Source organism: Corticium candelabrum, chromosome 5, assembly GCF_963422355.1.
Source record: "Corticium candelabrum chromosome 5, ooCorCand1.1, whole genome shotgun sequence".
Lineage (NCBI taxonomy): Eukaryota > Metazoa > Porifera > Homoscleromorpha > Homosclerophorida > Plakinidae > Corticium > Corticium candelabrum.
The window spans coordinates 8,543,814-8,559,964 of record NC_085089.1 but is presented as its reverse complement, the minus strand read 5'-3'; the positions used below and the strand labels follow the sequence as shown (position 1 = coordinate 8,559,964).

Here is a 16,151-nt window from a genome sequence, read left to right as displayed (position 1 = left end):
ATCTTTTTCGGTCGTGCAGATTAATGTTTTTGAGATAGCGGGTTCACTGGTACACGACGTCACTTATCTACCCAGAGGTGACATACAAGGCGTGACGACAAAAATCTTGGAAGATGACATCATCACTTTGACCTGACCTCATGTCACGTGATCGTACGCATATACATGCACTGATTGCCTTGAAGTCGACAGTTGTAGCTCCAAGCTGTAGCTCTACGCTGTAGTTTCGAGCTATAGCGTTGTGCACAGGTACGAGCATGTCGATCAGCACTGCTGGATTGGCGTTTGTGGCAGTCATTCTCGTGCTGCTGGCGAGACAATCTGTAGAGACATCCGGCTTTGCGGTGCAAGCTCGAGCCAACGAACATTCACTACAGCAACTGACAGTTGAGAACCAGTCTTGGACTGATGGAGAGTTCTCGTCATCAGAGAGCTCTACAGTTAGTCCTGATGATCATCATCAGTCATGGTTTGCTCACGGTATCGGCTATCATAGTAATAATCATCACTCATGCTATGTGACGGCTGCCATTGTAATTGGGTGTGCGGTAGCACTCATTGTTGTCAGTTTGTTTGTATACAAGAAGGTGAAGAAATGGAGATGTAGGACTTCACAAGCCAGACATGGAGCTAGAGCTCTCCGCTGCTGTAGTAATTCTCCGTACAGCTACGCACGAGCGAATATGAGTGATTCTGATGGCGCTGATAATAGTCATGATTCCAGCTCTGCAGAGCGTCGTCGTGCACCAAGCAAACAACAGATAGTATCGAACTTGGAGAATTACAGAGCTTTGAGTTTTGCTGTTAATGAGAAGCATGAGAAATGTGAAGATAGGATAGAGAGCTGGACTTTTGCGTCTCTGATGTACTCACTCGAACCTCATGGATGTGATGGTCCGTTCTTCCTTCAAGTTCCGCTGATGGTCAATCTTGTGAGAGACAGTGAGGGCAAGCTGTTGACCAAGTTGAGTGTATGGCACAGTGCATCGTCTGAAGGTGCAGCTTGCTCATGGCATTACATGACAGATGTGCAAGTGCAGATTGGAGAAGATGATAAATTTGTAGATATAGAGTTGCCTCATCTCTGTTTGATATGTGTTGTGGCGGAGGGAAGGGTAACAGTAAACCTAATTGTGCTGCCTTTCTTCACAGTTCAACAGGATTGCAATTTGATTGTGTTGAATCTCTTTTTTGAAAGAATGCCTGAGGTAAATTAAAGGTGTCTTGTTTGTTAAGTTAAATACCCTGAAAGGAGAAAATTGTGTGGGGGAAATTTGTGCTATTTTGTGACTTCTTCCTGGGCATATCAGTTGGGTTGGACTCGTTATCGCACAAATTAATTAGTGATGTTCCCTGAAATTGCCCAACTTTATTCCCACATAATTTTCTTCTTTCAGGGTATCACATTTTACAAGTCTGTTGTTTGCTGTATATAGACAGAGCAGGAGTTTGACAGGCTTATTGAGCGTCACAGGTTGGTAGTGGAAAAGGATGCTGTTCTTGCTCGTCCTCTTTGGTCCCTGACTGTACAGTCACTTGTGCAAGTGAAGTGCACTGTTCCTGACCATCTAGGTCATTGTACAATTTTAAGCAAAGGAAGCATGTCTCTTTGTGAAGTATGTATATGCACGACAAGTCACATTTATGGCTGTTGATGTTGTTTCCTTATGTGAGTTTTTGTGCAGACTCTCACTGATAAACAATTGATGGGATTGATTTATGGTGGTTGTGAGCCCAAGCCAAGGGTTTGTGGTCCTCAAGTTCAATTTGTCTTTGAACTTGCTGAACCAGTTGGGCGAGGACGTCCACTTTGTTTGCGTTTGACCTATTGTGACTGTGAGAACATGATGATTGGCAACCACATCATTGTGTTTAATACACAGGTTCAAGTAAATCCGTTATGCTAAAGTCTAAGGTATTTGCTAACTTTATGTTTTTAGTTTCCTACCAGTGGGGAAATGCCTTTATGTGCGTCTTGTGGTGTGTCTCCATCTCTTGTCAAACCTACAGGATTACCAGTTTCCTCAGCCTCAGCCATCTGCAAGTCTCATGTGCACGTTGCTCAAAGGGGAACTCACCTGTGTTGTGCATTAGCTGCAATAGACATACCTGATATCATAACTGGAATTGGTGTTTGGGAAAGGCTTGCACAAAACTGGCACTTGACAAGTCTTGACATCTTTAAGATTCGGCGACGTGCAAGGACTCTCTTGCTCAATGAGGAAGAAGTATTTTTCATAGTCCTCATCACTCAATTTCCTGATGTAACCATTGAAGAACTGGTAGCTGTAGCATACAGCGTACAATTAGAAGGTATTGCTGAGCATATCAAACGAAATGCAATACAGGAAGGACAATTTGATGGTCAGTTGATATCATGAGAATCAATTGTTGCTATTTATATGTATGCTGTGTTGTGTTATGCAGTTGACTTATGCAATCAACTGCAAAGTGAAGCAAAGTGTGTAAGGAAAGAAGGACTGTCTAGTGGTACTTGCTGTCGAAGGGCATTCAGAGTTGATGCATCATGTTCAGCAGATAGATGTTATGGGTCTACAGTTGGTCCACTGCCTCCTACAGTCTCAGATGAGATTGAAAGGCCATCTGATTTTCGTCCACAAGCTGTGGATCACAGGCTGTCACAATGCATTGACCTACCAACCACCAATGTTATTTCACATTTACATGGCAATGATGTCTCTCTTGGCAGTGTGCAGGAGCCAAAGGCTGGAAAAAGAAAAACACGTGAGCATCCTTCAGGAAGTCCACCAGCACAGAAAACAGACCAAGGTAGCAAGGGCATTGTCGTTCCCCTGAAACCAACTAGAAGACCCAGGCTACCTGATCCAAACAGAAGCCACCTTTCTCAATCACGTTTGGGAGACAGAGAACCACAAACTACAAGGCATCCTACTTCAAAGGCATACTTGGAAACACAACCTTCTCTGACGGCAGGCATCAGTCTATCTCATGGGGGCCCATTGTTCATAACTCCATGCACAAGTGTAGATGAACAAGGTGGCATTGAAATGACACCTCTACATCATGGAGAAGCTGGAGATCAAGCAACTGATGGTCAAATGCTTTGTGCTGACGCATTTGGTAATGTGGGCCATTGCTCTACTAGCCGAATTGACACCGATCACCAGTCAGAGGGCAACGATTGTCAACAGCCATCGTTCTCTGATGAAAAGGGAAGCAATAGAATCACTTGGGTGAATCTAGTGCATCCAAGGCTTTCACCAGGACCACCAACCATTGGAGGAGTTCACGTGCAAGACGACAACAGTGATAGTGATGGAAATAGGGAAAGTTTGGAGGAACACCAAATACAACAACCACTACTTGACAGTCCACTTGTTAGAAACAATCCGAATCGGATGTGTGGAAATGAGGGAGAATTAAATGTGCTGAATGATGCCACTGTTGTTAATCCGTGCTTGAGTGTGGTTGTTTCCTCATTGACTACTGACACTGACGAGGAGGACCTCTTGTCATTCAACTGGAATTCTAATGACTGTGGACCACCATGACAAGCATATGACTGTGGGCCACTCACGAGCACTATGTGCTACGATAGTAGATCGTATGGATCGTGTGACGATAACACACGTAGTATCAGTGTTGAACCTCAAGATACTCTTGGACTTGTGTATGTGCTTATGTGCAATGTTTTGATTGTAGACTGTTGTCTTGACATCAATTGTATTTACTATGTGAATACATCTGTATTAACCTCGATTACTTATATTGTCATTTGATGTATTTCTGGACTGTACGTCAATAGAATGAACAGCACCCACAGGTGAAGCACCAGCTACACAACAACACGATTGGTAAGAAAGCGACAACGGCTCGTGTAAACACAGATATTTGATCTGACCATGTAGACCAGGAGAAATACCCTGGCACTTGGGTACACTCGAAGAAAACGGCCAAACCGGATGCTGAGACATTGTAGTCTTAGTGAAGACGGGTATAGTCATAAGCAATGATTACAACTCACCTAAAGCGATCGACTGTATTGGCAGCTTTTCGAACTCCTTGTCTAAACTTGGTCTCTTGGTCTGAAGTGACCACATCAGATGATAGAATAGATGACATCGGTCGCATTTTTGCAGCTAAAGCATATAGTAAGAATGGAGCTGGGGAGACACACAAGACAGACAGACAGACAGATAGACAGACAGATAGACAGACAGACAGCAAATCACTCACTGCCACTGTCTTCAACAAATCCCTGTAGGACTGTTGGTCCATTTATAGGCTTCATTTCAGCTTGCGCTTTTGTCAAATCATGCTATAGCAAACTGGAGATAATAATACACAATGGGCAGATATCTGGACAGCTTACTTGCGTTCTCTCCAGTTGCATTGAGAGTGACATCTTCTCTGATGTCAGAGCTTCAATCACTGTCTGCTTCTGTATGAGATTCTCTGTCAGAGAGTGGATCCTAGACTCCAACTCTGACTGACTCACAGACACCGTAGCACGAGTTGTCAACTGTAAGGACAATGTACGCACTAGTAAGAGTCAACAAGTCATTATCACAAGCCTGGCTACATGTCGCGTGGTTCAAGGTTAGTGGTCTGTCAAAAGTGCTTGTATGTGATAAGTTACAAGTTAGGCAGTCAGACAATCAACAAAAAATGAACAAGAAAGATAAATGAACAAGAAAGATAAACGGACAGCTAGATGAAGAACAATTAACAACTTTTATCAATTGACAGGCAAACCAACATTGAAAAACAGACAGGCAGACAGACAACAAACAAACAGTTGCTTTCATATCTAGAAAATATATGTATTGACAAACATACATACATACAGACAGACAGACAAGAGGCAACAAAAGACATCATCTAATCACCTGACTCCTTAGTTTGTGTATTTCAGTGTCTCGTTCCTGGAGCTGACTACGTAATACTGTTTTCTCTCTGAACACCTCTGTCTGTGTGTATTCTACTTCCTGTAGTCTACGTGCAGACTCCTGTTCTGTCACTTCCCTTTGCCTTCTCTCGGCATCCAACAGCTCCTCAAGCTCTGTCACCCTCTCACTTTTCTCATCCATTTCAAGCTGATGCTGCTGTTCAGCGTCCTGTAGTTCCATCCTAACATGATCTAACTGCAACTGACAAGCTCGTGCTTCCTCACTCAACAGATCTCTCTCTTTCTTTACCTGCTCTACTTCTGCCACTATTGCTACTGATGATACACTTGCATCGTTGCTGCTGGATCCACTTTTCAGTTCATTGATAAGTTGATCTTTAGACTGTAATATTCGCTGTGCTTTTTGTTTATATTCACTCAACTCCTTTCTTGAAGAATCAGCATCAGTACGAGCATTCTTTATAGCTTGACTGTGCTCGTTAACACGACGTCTCTCTTCAGTTAGCTTCTGCTGTGCTTCTCTGAGACTATCAGTCAACTGTCGTCGTTCACTTTCCATCTGAGTTTGTTGTTGGACATTTTGAGTCTGAGCAGCAAACAAAGCGGCACGTTCCCCCTTCAAGCCGTTCTCTGCCTCTTCCAGTTTCTGTCTCAGTTCCTCTAGAACCTGATGCTGTACTCCATGAGAATCAGAGTGATCTTGTAAGACTCGCTCATTCTGTACCTTTAGAGACTCAATCTTCTGAAGATTTGAATCTGACTTTTCATCAGCTTCTTGAAGCTTCACTCTTAAAACAGCAATCTGTGAATCTCGTGCAGCCAATGTTTCAACAAGATCATCATGACGACCTTGTAATTCTCTTACTAGATTGTCACTTCGATAGGATGTTTGTCTATTTGAATCAAGTTGCTTCCTCAAATCCGTCATTGTCTTTTCTGCTTGTCTCGCTCGATCAGCGACATTTGTCAGCTCCTGATTCAACGAAGTGACTTCTCTTTTCAACAATCTGTTCTCCAATTCCAAATTTGATACCTGCTCTCTTAATCCCTGCTCAACACTTGATGTCATTGATGTTGATGCTTGTGTTTGTCCACCTGGTGGACCATCTACGATATCTTCCCTATTGGAATCAACAGATACTTCCATTGATGTCAATTCCAATTTCACAGGATTTAGTGTCTCTCTACTATCAACTAAGATTGTAGAATCCAGTGAAGACTTTCGTGTTTGTCTTGAATCTCCAGGAGCATTCAAAAACTCAAACAGTTGCTCATCAGTTACAGCCACGTTCTGTAGCTGTTGAGATGACTTTGGTCTGGTTAGTGATGCTGCTAAGTTTGCCGTCTGTAACGGCGATTTTCGTTCCCCTCGTCCCTCCCGCGAGTCTCTGTTCAAAAAGCCTTCACTTGCCACCCGCGGTAATGTTGACTGAATAGTAGAAGAAACCCCGGATAAGCCAGTCCCCGCCCCTTCCAGAGAAAACGTTCTGTTGCTACTCTTTACCGCTCTCGTCACTTTATTCGACGTTTCTTTTCTTGGAGTCTTAAGCGTGTCTGCTGCTGTTTGATCGACACGTTCCAACAAAGCTTCCGCCTTTCCAGCCAACCCAGTAAACCAGCTGGCCATAATCACTCCTTTAACAGTCTCACCCAATCAGTTAGATTATTTCAAAGACTTCGTAACAGTAAAAAGCAAACGCCACGTCGAGCTAATTGTTGGTATCAATACCGGAAGTTAATGCGTGGGCGTGGGCTAGTCGCTACAATGAGCGCAGCTCATCAGTCCCAGTTCGTCAACGACAAGCAGAAACCTTTCACGGTTGTCAGAAACGTTCGGAGGAGAAGTACGAAGAATATGGAAGAAAAAGTAGGCCGCTAGTTGATAGTTTTCTGGCAAAGAGTAAAATTTCGCGCCACATTGAACATACAGGTAGTTCTGGAACGCACAATCGGAACAACAGCGGCTAGAAGCTCGTGTCTATCAACCAGTCAGGGTCTGGTTGCTTTTCCAGCTGGGTAAGTCACCACAAATTTCCGCGCGCTTTCGATCAACCATTTCTCACAATTTCGTTATACTCTCTTTCGTTTTAGCTGCGTGTGTGTCCTGTATAACGTAAGAAAGAACCGACAGCGTCATGTGTTAAACCACGCCAAGTACGCAAAAGTCTCAGCGTCTTGTATCCCGTGACTACCCGTCAATGAATTACGTAGAAACGTTAACACATTGACATCAATAATAGATGAGACACACAATACTGGTCCGAGTGGTCGGACCGACACGTTGGTCTGTAGACACCATGCTCATAACTGCTGTCTTGCGGCTAGTGTAGAGTTATTTATTTATTAATTATTAGGGCAGGAATGCGTTATTAGACAAAAGCCATGGCATTCCGTGACCTTTCAACTTTATGTACAGTAGGAACCAGTTGTCATAGGCAACCACTCACTCTACAGTCAGACTGTCAGTCAAACAAACCCTAGAACAAAGGAAAAAGAAAGAAAGAAAAGCTATTACAAGTAGCTGCCACATTTGTAAACTTTTTCATTCAAAAAAATTGGACAGTGGGTATTGACAGCAGAGAAATGTAATTTTATTTTATTATGATGAAGACGGGAGGAGTAATTCAGTGGTGTTTAAGTCTATTTGGAGGAAGACAATATCTGTCATGCTACAGTAGAGTGTTGCCCTAGACAGATAGCCAGATTGTTGTTCTGCTATATAAGATGAAGACAGAAGCGAGACCAAGAGATATCATGCAAGACAGTCTCGGATTGCTGCTTATCTGTAGGTTTACATGGTAATGTCCATCAGCATGAAATTGTCAAGAGTGGTATGTAGAAGACTCCGACGATTATTCAGTCGAGTTGTTTGATTAATTAATTCGGTTTTATTGTGTGGCACGCTTGTGTAGTTGGACTCATATCTTTAGTTTGTTAGAATAGAAAAGTAATGATATATTAAAATATTATTGACAGACGGACAGCTAGATAGACAGACAGATAGAAAGACAGACAAGCAGATACAAAAGACAGCAGACCGAGAAACAGACAGGCAGATAGACAGACTGGCAAAAAGACATGTAGACAGACAGACAGGCAGATAGAAAGACAGATAGACAGACGGACAGACAGACAGACAAAAGACTGAAGACATAATATAGACAGATAGACATATAGACAGACAGTGACTAGATTTGATTAATTGACTTACTTTGTTGACAGAACAATGTTTTGTCATTTGAGTGAAATTTGTCTGTAGAAAGCCAATTTCTTGTCTCCATCTGTCTGCTTGTGCACGCTTTCTGGTAACAGGCGAGGTACAACGACTGTTGATGAAGTAACACTGCAGCACTAATCTCTTCATCTTCCAGAGTGGCTACAACCCTGCAGTTCGGATCTATGATTTGTCGGCTGGAGCAACAGAGAGTAATTATGGAATTCAAGTATCAGAGCTGATGGGTCATCAACATGGAATATCATGTGTTGTGCGTGGAGTTTATTATCTTATTGTGTAATATGATAAGTCGATTCATTGATGGATAGAGCTTGTTTCATTCAGGCGTTTTCACCAAACTTGAAATATCTTGTGTCGGTTGGATTTGACCACGATATGTTGGTTAATTTGTGGCAATGGAAGGTGTGTAGTTACATTGTTGTGAATTGAACTGGAACACAGATGGATAGACAGATGGACAGACATCAAGACAAACAGATAGACAGACAGACAAACAGACTGACTGACAGACAGACAAACAGATTGACTGACTGACAGACGGACAAACAGACAGACAACCAGACTGACTGACAGACAGACTACAGTTGTATCTATAGCCTCATTGTGCTCAACTGTTGCAGACTGGAACAAAAGTTGCCACAAACAAAGTGTCCACGAAAGTTCTCGGTCTGTCATTTGCCGACAACGGAATGTACTTTGTCACTGTGGGTAACCGTCATGTCAAGTTTTGGTACTTCGACACGGACAAGAAAGGAAAACAAGTGAGAACGGTTGCAGGATGTTGAACAGCCTGTTTGTAAGGATGGTGTGTATTGTTGCTATCTTGTCAGCTCAATATGGCTCACCCACTGCAGGGAAGGTCGGGGATATTAGGTGAACATCGCACACAATGTTTTCAGGATGTTGCGTGTGGGCGTGGTCACACAAGTCAAAAGACGTTCTGCGTTACTCGGTCTGGTCAGCTGGTTGAATTCAGTAGTCAGAGGATGTTGGAACGACAGGTGAACTTGAAAGCAGCACAAGCGACTTGTGTGACGGCTACGGAAAATTACGTCATCTGTGGCTGTTCCAATGGGATTATTAGGTGATGGCACTGTTTGTTTGTATGTGGTCTGTTTGCCTTGTTGTTTGTCTGTCAGTCAGTCTGTTTGTCTGTCAATGGTAGTATATTTCAAACATGATCACTATTACAGGCTATTGTCTGTGTCTGTATGTTTGTTTGTCTGTTTGTTTGTCTGTATGTGGTTTGTTTGCCTTTATGTTTGTCTGTCTGTTTGTCTGTTTGTTTGTCTGTCTGTCTGTCTGTCCATCTGTTTGTCTGTCTGTCTGTCTGTCTGTCTGTCACTCTGTCTGTCTGTCTATTTGTCTGTCTGTCTGTCTGTCACTCTGTCTGTCTGTCTGTCTACTTGCCTGCTTTGTTGACTTGTATTGTTTGCCTTATGTTTACATGTTAGCAAAGGTACCTTGCAATTGACGTGCATTTATTTTATTGCAGACTTTTCAGTCCACTATCTCTGCAGTTTGTATGCACAATGCCTCGTCCTCATCCCTTAAGAGTTAGTATTCCATCTTCTTCCTCAGAGTAAGCTCTCTACAATCATTGATTAATGTTCTAGATAGATCATGTTTGGTAGTCAATTTAGAGATTACATTTGTGACTAAATTTCAAGTGTGGTTTACTATCATAACATTTGCACGGACTGTGACTCGCTAGTAAGTGTAGTGACTGTGGCTTCTATTGTGTGGAAGCTGGATAAAGCCAGACCAACTAAATTCTTTGATGCTCGGATATTTGGACATGAAACCTGGACCAAGCAATCGAAACAACAAATTTAAAAGTAATGATCACGTGACATTTTGAGCATGCGCAGTTTTATTGCTCTGCGTTGCTGATACCGAGCGGAATGAGGTAACACTCACTGCACCACATGTACTGTTAACACTTGTGGAGTCATTGATATGTAACATAAGTCTTAAGATGTATATACTACCAAGTCATTGCGCATGCGCATAGCGAATTTATTTTTATTTTGGTCAAGTTTCAAACTGGAGTGATGAATCCGAGCATCAAAAGATTTAAGTTAATTGGTCTGGTCTAAGGGTAGGAGCGGTAAACATCAGGAGCTGCCATTAACAGTTCTATGGCTGGGCTCCTGTGCGTCGGCCAGGTACTCACAGGAGCACTGGATAAGGGCATGATTGATTGAGCATTATGTGTCTGTGTGATAGAAATATGGTTTAGTGTTAATTGAGTTAATTGAAGGTGATTTGAAGGTAAATGTAATGCTAAATGATTAGGAGAAATATGAGGAAGGGTGAGGTCATATAGAAAGAGTTAGAGTTGAAGGATTGTTCTGCATTTTTAGTTTTTTGCAGAGTCTGTGTGGTGCGATGGAATTGAGTGAAAATAGACACACACACACACACACACACACACACACACACACACACACACACACACACACACACACACACACACACACACACACACACACACAAATGGCAACTGGATAAGGAGCTGCCATTAAACGGTAATGTCCCCAGCCAGATGGCTGGGTTCCTGTGCACTAAGCAGGAGCTATGGGTCATGCTAAGCAATCTCCTGGAGCCTGGCCAGGTGCTTGCAGGAGGACCAACTGCGACGCCAACTGTGGTGTGGGCACCCAAAGTCCCACCCGGACCCCAGTGGCTGATGGACTTCGTCGCAGTCAGAGGCCTTTGCCACCCCAGTCAAAGATCAGGTACTCATTTATACTCCTGAGTTGAGAGAGGCAATTGTGTGTAAGTTTCTTGCCCAAGTAAATTATGCCGTAACTCGCCATCACTGTGACTAGAACCTGCAACCCTGCAAGGTCCCGGATGTAATCACTCCATAGGATGACTCTCCAACTGAGCTATCGCACCACACATTACACACACACACACACACACACACACACACACACACACACACACACACACACACACACACACACACACACACACGTGGACACACACACACACACACACACACACAACACACATGGACACACACACAGACACACACATTTGATCTGTTTGTATGTCATCAGTGACATTGAGGATGGAGATGAAAAGACATTTCCTGATGTTCTGTCTGTGTCTATCGATGAATCTAACCAAAGGGTTGGTCAGTCAACCACCACAACTGAACTACACCTCATTATCATGTAACGTTCTAGTTGAGTGTGTTATATACCGATCATTCGTTCTACATTTGGAATGTGAAAGACGTGAATCAAGTCACAAAGTCGAAGTCATTTCTTGCACATTCGGATTGCGTGTGGAGTGTGGAGGTGAGATGATGGACGAATGTGACAACGAGCATGGTGACTGTATATATCTGACATTTGGAAACGTTTTTCCTTAGACATGCTCGATGCTCTGTGAGGACTCCAAGTGTCCTTTGCCACCCGGGACATTTATTACTTGTTCAACTGATGACACTCTCATGTTCTGGAATCTTGATAATTGTAAGATATTCGTTCAGTTGTTTGTTTGTGTGTCTACTTTTCTGTCTATGTGTGTTTCTTTGTGTCTCTGTGACGTGTCTGCTGCTGTTTGTCTGTCTGTACGTTTATCCATTTTCTGTCTGTCTGTTTGTATGTTTGTCCATTTCTGTCTGTCTGTCTGTTTGTATGTTTGCCCATTTCTGTCTGTCTGTTTGTTTGTATGTTTGTCCGTTTTTTGTCTGTCTGTTTGTTTGTATGTTTGTTCATTTTCTGTTTGTCTATTTGTTTGTATGTTTGTCCATTTTCTGTCTGTCTGTCTGTTTGTATGTTTGTCCTTTTTCTGTCTGTCTGTCTGTCTCTCTGTCTGTCTGTCTGTCTCTCTGTCTGTCTGTCTGTTTGTGTGTTTGTCCATTTACTGTCTGTCTGTTTGTCTATTTTTGTTTCTCTGTTTGTAGGTTTGTCTATTTCCTGTTTATATGTTTGTATGTTTGTCTATTGTTTGTCTGTCTGTTTGTATGTTTATCTATTTGCTGTCTGTCTGTTTGTAAGTTTGTCCATTTTCTGTCTGTCTGTCTATTTGTCCATCTGCTGTCTGTCTGTTGTAAGTTTGTCCATTTGTTTTCTGTGTGTTTATTTACTTGTTGTCTGTCTGCATGTTCATTTGCTGTTTGTTTGTGTGTTTATCTACTTGTCTGTCTGTGTGCTGCCTTACTGTCTGTCTGCTTGTTTGTCCATTTTCTAATTCTTCCTTGTGTTGTTTCTTTCTACCTCTAGCTGTTGAGAGTACCAACATATATTGCAAAGTAAGATGAAGTTTCATGCTTGTTACAATGCGTTTGATCTTGTTGTGTTTTTAGGATTTACAAAGAGTCATTTATGTCAATGAAACGAAAGAGGACGAATCTACAGTATTAGAGAGAAAAGGTGAATAATGCAAGCGACAGACACTGTACAGTTGTTGCTTTATAACAGATAATTTAGAGCTACCATTTGTGCTGCGTGTTTGTGCTACAGAAGACCAAGCTTAGCCAGTCATTGAGTGTTCCTAAATGTATTTTGTTCGTAGATTTGCTTGTTTGTTGATTGTTATATCTGTTTGCCTTTTTTGCCTGTCTGTCTGTCTGTCTGTCTGTCTGTCTGTTTATATGTCTGTCTGTTTGTCTGTCTATATGTCTGTCTGTCTATGTGTGTGTCTGTTTGTCTGTTTATGTGTCTGTCTGTCTGTCTGTTTGTCTGTCTGTTTATATGTCTGTCTATGTGTCTGTTTGTCTGTTTATGTGTCTGTCTGTCTGTCTCTGTTTGTCTGTCTGTCTGTCTGTCTGTTTGCTTGTATTTCTATCGGTTTGTCTATTGCCTGCCTGAGTGTTTGTTTTTCATTTTAATACATTTTAATAATTGTGGATGTTAACATGGACCAAATTACTCTGCTACATGCAGTAGCCACAGTTTCTGCAAAATAATCACAAATGGGTCTTGAAGGACTTCATCTAGTAAATGTTGACTTGTGTGTGTGTGTGTGTGTGTGTGTGTGTGTGTGTGTGTGTGTGTGTGTATGTGTGTGTGTGTGTGCGCACACACGTGCGTGCGGGTGTGTGTGTGTGTGTGTGTGTGTGTGTGTGTGTGTGTGTGTGTGTGTGTCAAGTGCTCATAACAATACAACAGAGCAAGCAATAGCACCTTCAATTACAAACTTCCTATCAATTAACCTCAATTGACAGACACAGAGCAATTGCCTTCTCCCGATGACCCAGATGGAGAATCAAAGCCTGGCGTTCGTGTCGTCAAAGTCAGTCCTGATGGTCAACACTTAGCTTGTGGTGACAGAGCAGGTAACATCAAGTAAGACTCAAACACATACGTTAGTATGTTCCATAGTTAACAAAATACTGATGCTTTGATGTCTAGAGTGTATGATCTCAATTTGATGCATCAAGTTGTTAAGATTGAGGCTCACGATTCTGAGGTTCTCGCACTCGATTTCTCTCACCCATCATCTGGTCATTGACTTGTTGTTCATCCATTCTACTGCAGACGAACATTGTGTTTGTGTCTGTGTTTGTGTGTTTGCATGTGTGCACAACAGGTCGATGTTATCTGGCCTCTTCAAGTCGAGATCGACTAATCCACGTGTTCAACGTAGACAACAACTACGAATTACTCCAGACGATTGACGATCACTCAGGCGCTGTGACGTCATCCTGCTTCACATGTAACACACACAACAGTTGGCATTTAATTACTAGTTGATATTAATAATTTAAAATTTTAGTTTTGCAGAATCAAATGCATCTGATCAGTTGTGGGGCAGATAAGAGCATATTATTCCGGAGTCTCACCACAGTCAGCCAGTGGCTAGTTGTTGTTTGTATTTGTCTTATGTTTGTTGCGTCAGGCTGCAGATCCAAAGTTTGTGCTAAGTCATCATGTTAGTACGAAGTCAACGCTCTATGACATGCAGATTGATGCCACGGGGTATGAGATTGTGTTGTGTTTGATTTCGTGGCGTAAACGATTGATTGTGTGGTGTGAATTGACAGGAAATATGCTGCTCTAGCTTGCCATGACAGGAAAGTCAGGTAATGTGGTTCTTAGATGGAATTGCATTGTGGGCTATTACAATGAAAGGTAAAATACAGGCAGACAGACAGACAGAAAGGCAGATTGACAGACAAACAGACAGAAAGGCAGACAGACAGACAGACGCACAGACAGACAGACACGGTCAGACAGACAGTCAGACAGACAGACAGAAAAGCAGACTGACAGACAAACAGACAGAAAGGCAGACATACAGACACACAGACAAACAGACAGAAAGGCAGACTGATAGAAAGGCAGACATACAGACACACAGATAAACAGACAGATAGACAGACAGACACACAGAGAGACAGAGAGACACACAGGCAGACAGACTGAAAGGCAGGCACACAGACAGACACACAGACAGACAGACGGACACACAGACAGACAGACATTTGAGATTTGTTTAGAGGTCACACGTAAACGTCCCTGATAGAGATACACGTACTGTACAGCACTCACAGTGTGACTTCAAATTCTTTGTCTAATTAAACCAGACAAATGTACAGTTGTGGTTCAACCATTGCCAACTAAAACGCAGTTTGACAGTTGGTGGTCTGCACTGTACATTTGAATGACAGACGAGTGATCATAGAACTTGTGCATATTACAAGAGAGTCATAGAAGCCAAAAACAGCTACATCTGCTGTATCTGTCTGTAGCACAGCTGTTAGAATGGAAATTTTCAAAGTCAGGTTTCTGTACGATTTTACTGCTGTAGAGACGCGTAGTCACATGTAGCACAGCGGAGCAAGGTGGTAATGTTTTACAAATTTAATATCAATAATTGGTTTATAGAATCTACAATATTAACAGTGGCAAGCTGACACGCAGTTACAAGGCCTCGACGTCGGATGAGGGAACACTCATTAAGGTAACGAGGAAATCAAAGACAAGCAATGCATAGATAGTGCATGTCTACTTGCCGCTGAACTCGTTGTCACCAATCTTCATTAGTAGACTACTACAAGTTCTCTATGTTTTGTAAATGTCCGAAGAGAGCCGCAGCCACTTATTTGTTTTTGGAAAAAATGTAACCTGCTTTCTGTTTGAATGACTGGCCAGGAGCTGGTATGGTCTGTGGGTCATTAGTCCATTCTAAATTTTAAAATTTTTATTTTTTTATTTTGGAATTTGTGGGTTTGGCACAAATATTATTTAATTTTTTCTGTCCTTTCTCTTTTTTCGTTTTTCTTCTTATCTTTTTCTTTTTTTCTTTTTCTATTTTTTGAATTTTTTAGTGTTTTTCCTTTTTCTTGTGTCTCTTCGTATAGGCATCGTGGCTTCATAAAATCAAACATTTAGAAAACGAGAGCAGCAAAAAAAGAAAAATTAAAAAGAAAAGAAGAAAGAAAAAAGGAAAAAAAGAAAAAATTACTTAAGTAGTATTTGCGTTAAAAAACCGCAAATTTAAAATCGAAAATTCAAATTTTATAATAATTTAATTTTAATTTTGAATGGTTGAATGACCCATGGACCCGTCTTTAGGACAGAGGCTGTTATTTGATTGCATTTGCCTACACCATGCCTGGCAAAATTCAGTGCTGCGAAGGTGCAGCACTGTAGACTGATGATGCATGAGACAACACTCACATCAAAGCATACACCTATACTGTTCATGCACCAGTTTACACCTTATAGAGTAATAGCTAATTAAGGCTGAGGCCACTCCAAGAAATGTTTAGTTTCTGGTCCACAGCTCTTCAAAATTTGATGCACGGGCCACACACAGACACAGACACACACACACACACACACACACACACACACACACACACACACACACACACACACACACACACACAGGCAGTTATTATTTGAAAACATTATATACAGCATTTTAGGTCTATTTCAAATCTACTAACATGATTTGACTTCACTGTTTCCATATCTGTACCGAAAATAAACAAACACAACAAGTACGGCAATCATGAAGTAAAGTTCTTACTATTTCCCATACTTCTTCACTCTT

The 16,151-nt window shown here is 41.9% G+C and overlaps 3 protein-coding genes across 5 annotated transcripts in view; 2 read left to right on the top strand and 1 right to left on the bottom strand.

Annotated features, from left to right (window-relative positions):
• The first annotated feature begins 188 nt into the window (after positions 1 to 188).
• On the top strand, positions 189 to 3,763 carry LOC134179317 (uncharacterized). 2 transcript variants are annotated; one of them, XM_062646182.1, is made up of 5 exons: positions 189 to 1,208; positions 1,437 to 1,616; positions 1,686 to 1,889; positions 1,941 to 2,364; positions 2,428 to 3,763. In XM_062646182.1, exons 1-5 carry the CDS (start codon positions 258 to 260, stop codon positions 3,531 to 3,533), a joined length of 2,865 nt encoding a protein of 954 aa, XP_062502166.1. In that variant the 5' UTR covers positions 189 to 257; the 3' UTR covers positions 3,534 to 3,763. The 2 variants fall into 2 exon arrangements, with proteins under 2 accessions (XP_062502166.1, XP_062502167.1); XM_062646183.1 differs by having other exon boundaries at positions 190 to 1,208; positions 1,686 to 1,883.
• On the bottom strand, positions 3,689 to 6,599 carry LOC134179318 (golgin subfamily A member 5-like). The gene is made up of 6 exons (XM_062646184.1): positions 4,872 to 6,599; positions 4,355 to 4,504; positions 4,219 to 4,300; positions 4,007 to 4,121; positions 3,884 to 3,947; positions 3,689 to 3,817 (listed from the first exon to the last, which is right to left on the bottom strand). The coding sequence occupies exons 1-6, from the start codon at positions 6,516 to 6,518 to the stop codon at positions 3,746 to 3,748; spliced, it is 2,130 nt and encodes a 709-aa protein (XP_062502168.1). The 5' UTR covers positions 6,519 to 6,599; the 3' UTR covers positions 3,689 to 3,745.
• Positions 6,600 to 6,639: 40 nt separating this feature from the next.
• The window catches only part of LOC134179326 (WD repeat-containing protein 62-like), an 18,006-nt gene continuing 8,494 nt past the window's right edge, over positions 6,640 to 16,151 (top strand). For both annotated transcript variants that reach the window (XM_062646195.1, XM_062646194.1), the window contains exons 1-21: positions 6,640 to 6,758; positions 6,822 to 6,907; positions 6,983 to 7,045; positions 8,151 to 8,208; positions 8,263 to 8,376; positions 8,451 to 8,528; positions 8,747 to 8,887; positions 8,957 to 9,210; positions 9,622 to 9,708; positions 11,198 to 11,270; positions 11,327 to 11,440; positions 11,515 to 11,617; positions 12,371 to 12,399; positions 12,454 to 12,520; positions 13,315 to 13,435; positions 13,502 to 13,593; positions 13,680 to 13,805; positions 13,866 to 13,936; positions 13,989 to 14,068; positions 14,134 to 14,172; positions 14,978 to 15,053. In XM_062646195.1, the coding sequence (XP_062502179.1) occupies positions 6,657 to 6,758; positions 6,822 to 6,907; positions 6,983 to 7,045; positions 8,151 to 8,208; positions 8,263 to 8,376; positions 8,451 to 8,528; positions 8,747 to 8,887; positions 8,957 to 9,210; positions 9,622 to 9,708; positions 11,198 to 11,270; positions 11,327 to 11,440; positions 11,515 to 11,617; positions 12,371 to 12,399; positions 12,454 to 12,520; positions 13,315 to 13,435; positions 13,502 to 13,593; positions 13,680 to 13,805; positions 13,866 to 13,936; positions 13,989 to 14,068; positions 14,134 to 14,172; positions 14,978 to 15,053 (1,974 nt within the window). In that variant the 5' untranslated portion in view covers positions 6,640 to 6,656. The remainder of the gene's footprint in view (positions 6,759 to 6,821; positions 6,908 to 6,982; positions 7,046 to 8,150; positions 8,209 to 8,262; positions 8,377 to 8,450; positions 8,529 to 8,746; positions 8,888 to 8,956; positions 9,211 to 9,621; positions 9,709 to 11,197; positions 11,271 to 11,326; positions 11,441 to 11,514; positions 11,618 to 12,370; positions 12,400 to 12,453; positions 12,521 to 13,314; positions 13,436 to 13,501; positions 13,594 to 13,679; positions 13,806 to 13,865; positions 13,937 to 13,988; positions 14,069 to 14,133; positions 14,173 to 14,977; positions 15,054 to 16,151) is intronic.

Excerpts from the sequence above, each read along its gene's own strand:
- LOC134179318 (XM_062646184.1), bottom strand. The coding sequence starts at position 6,518 with ATGGCCAGCTGGTTTACTGGGTTGGCTGGAAAGGCGGAAGCTTTGTTG. Across the intron at positions 4,505-4,871 it reads TACACAAACTAAGGAGTCAG|TTGACAACTCGTGCTACGGT; the intron begins GTGATTAGATGA and ends TTGTCCTTACAG. Across the intron at positions 4,122-4,218 it reads ATTTGTTGAAGACAGTGGCA|CTGCAAAAATGCGACCGATG; the intron begins GTGAGTGATTTG and ends TATATGCTTTAG.
- LOC134179317 (XM_062646182.1), top strand. The coding sequence starts at position 258 with ATGTCGATCAGCACTGCTGGATTGGCGTTTGTGGCAGTCATTCTCGTG. Across the intron at positions 1,617-1,685 it reads GAAGCATGTCTCTTTGTGAA|ACTCTCACTGATAAACAATT; the intron begins GTATGTATATGC and ends GTTTTTGTGCAG. Across the intron at positions 1,890-1,940 it reads TGTTTAATACACAGGTTCAA|TTTCCTACCAGTGGGGAAAT; the intron begins GTAAATCCGTTA and ends TTATGTTTTTAG.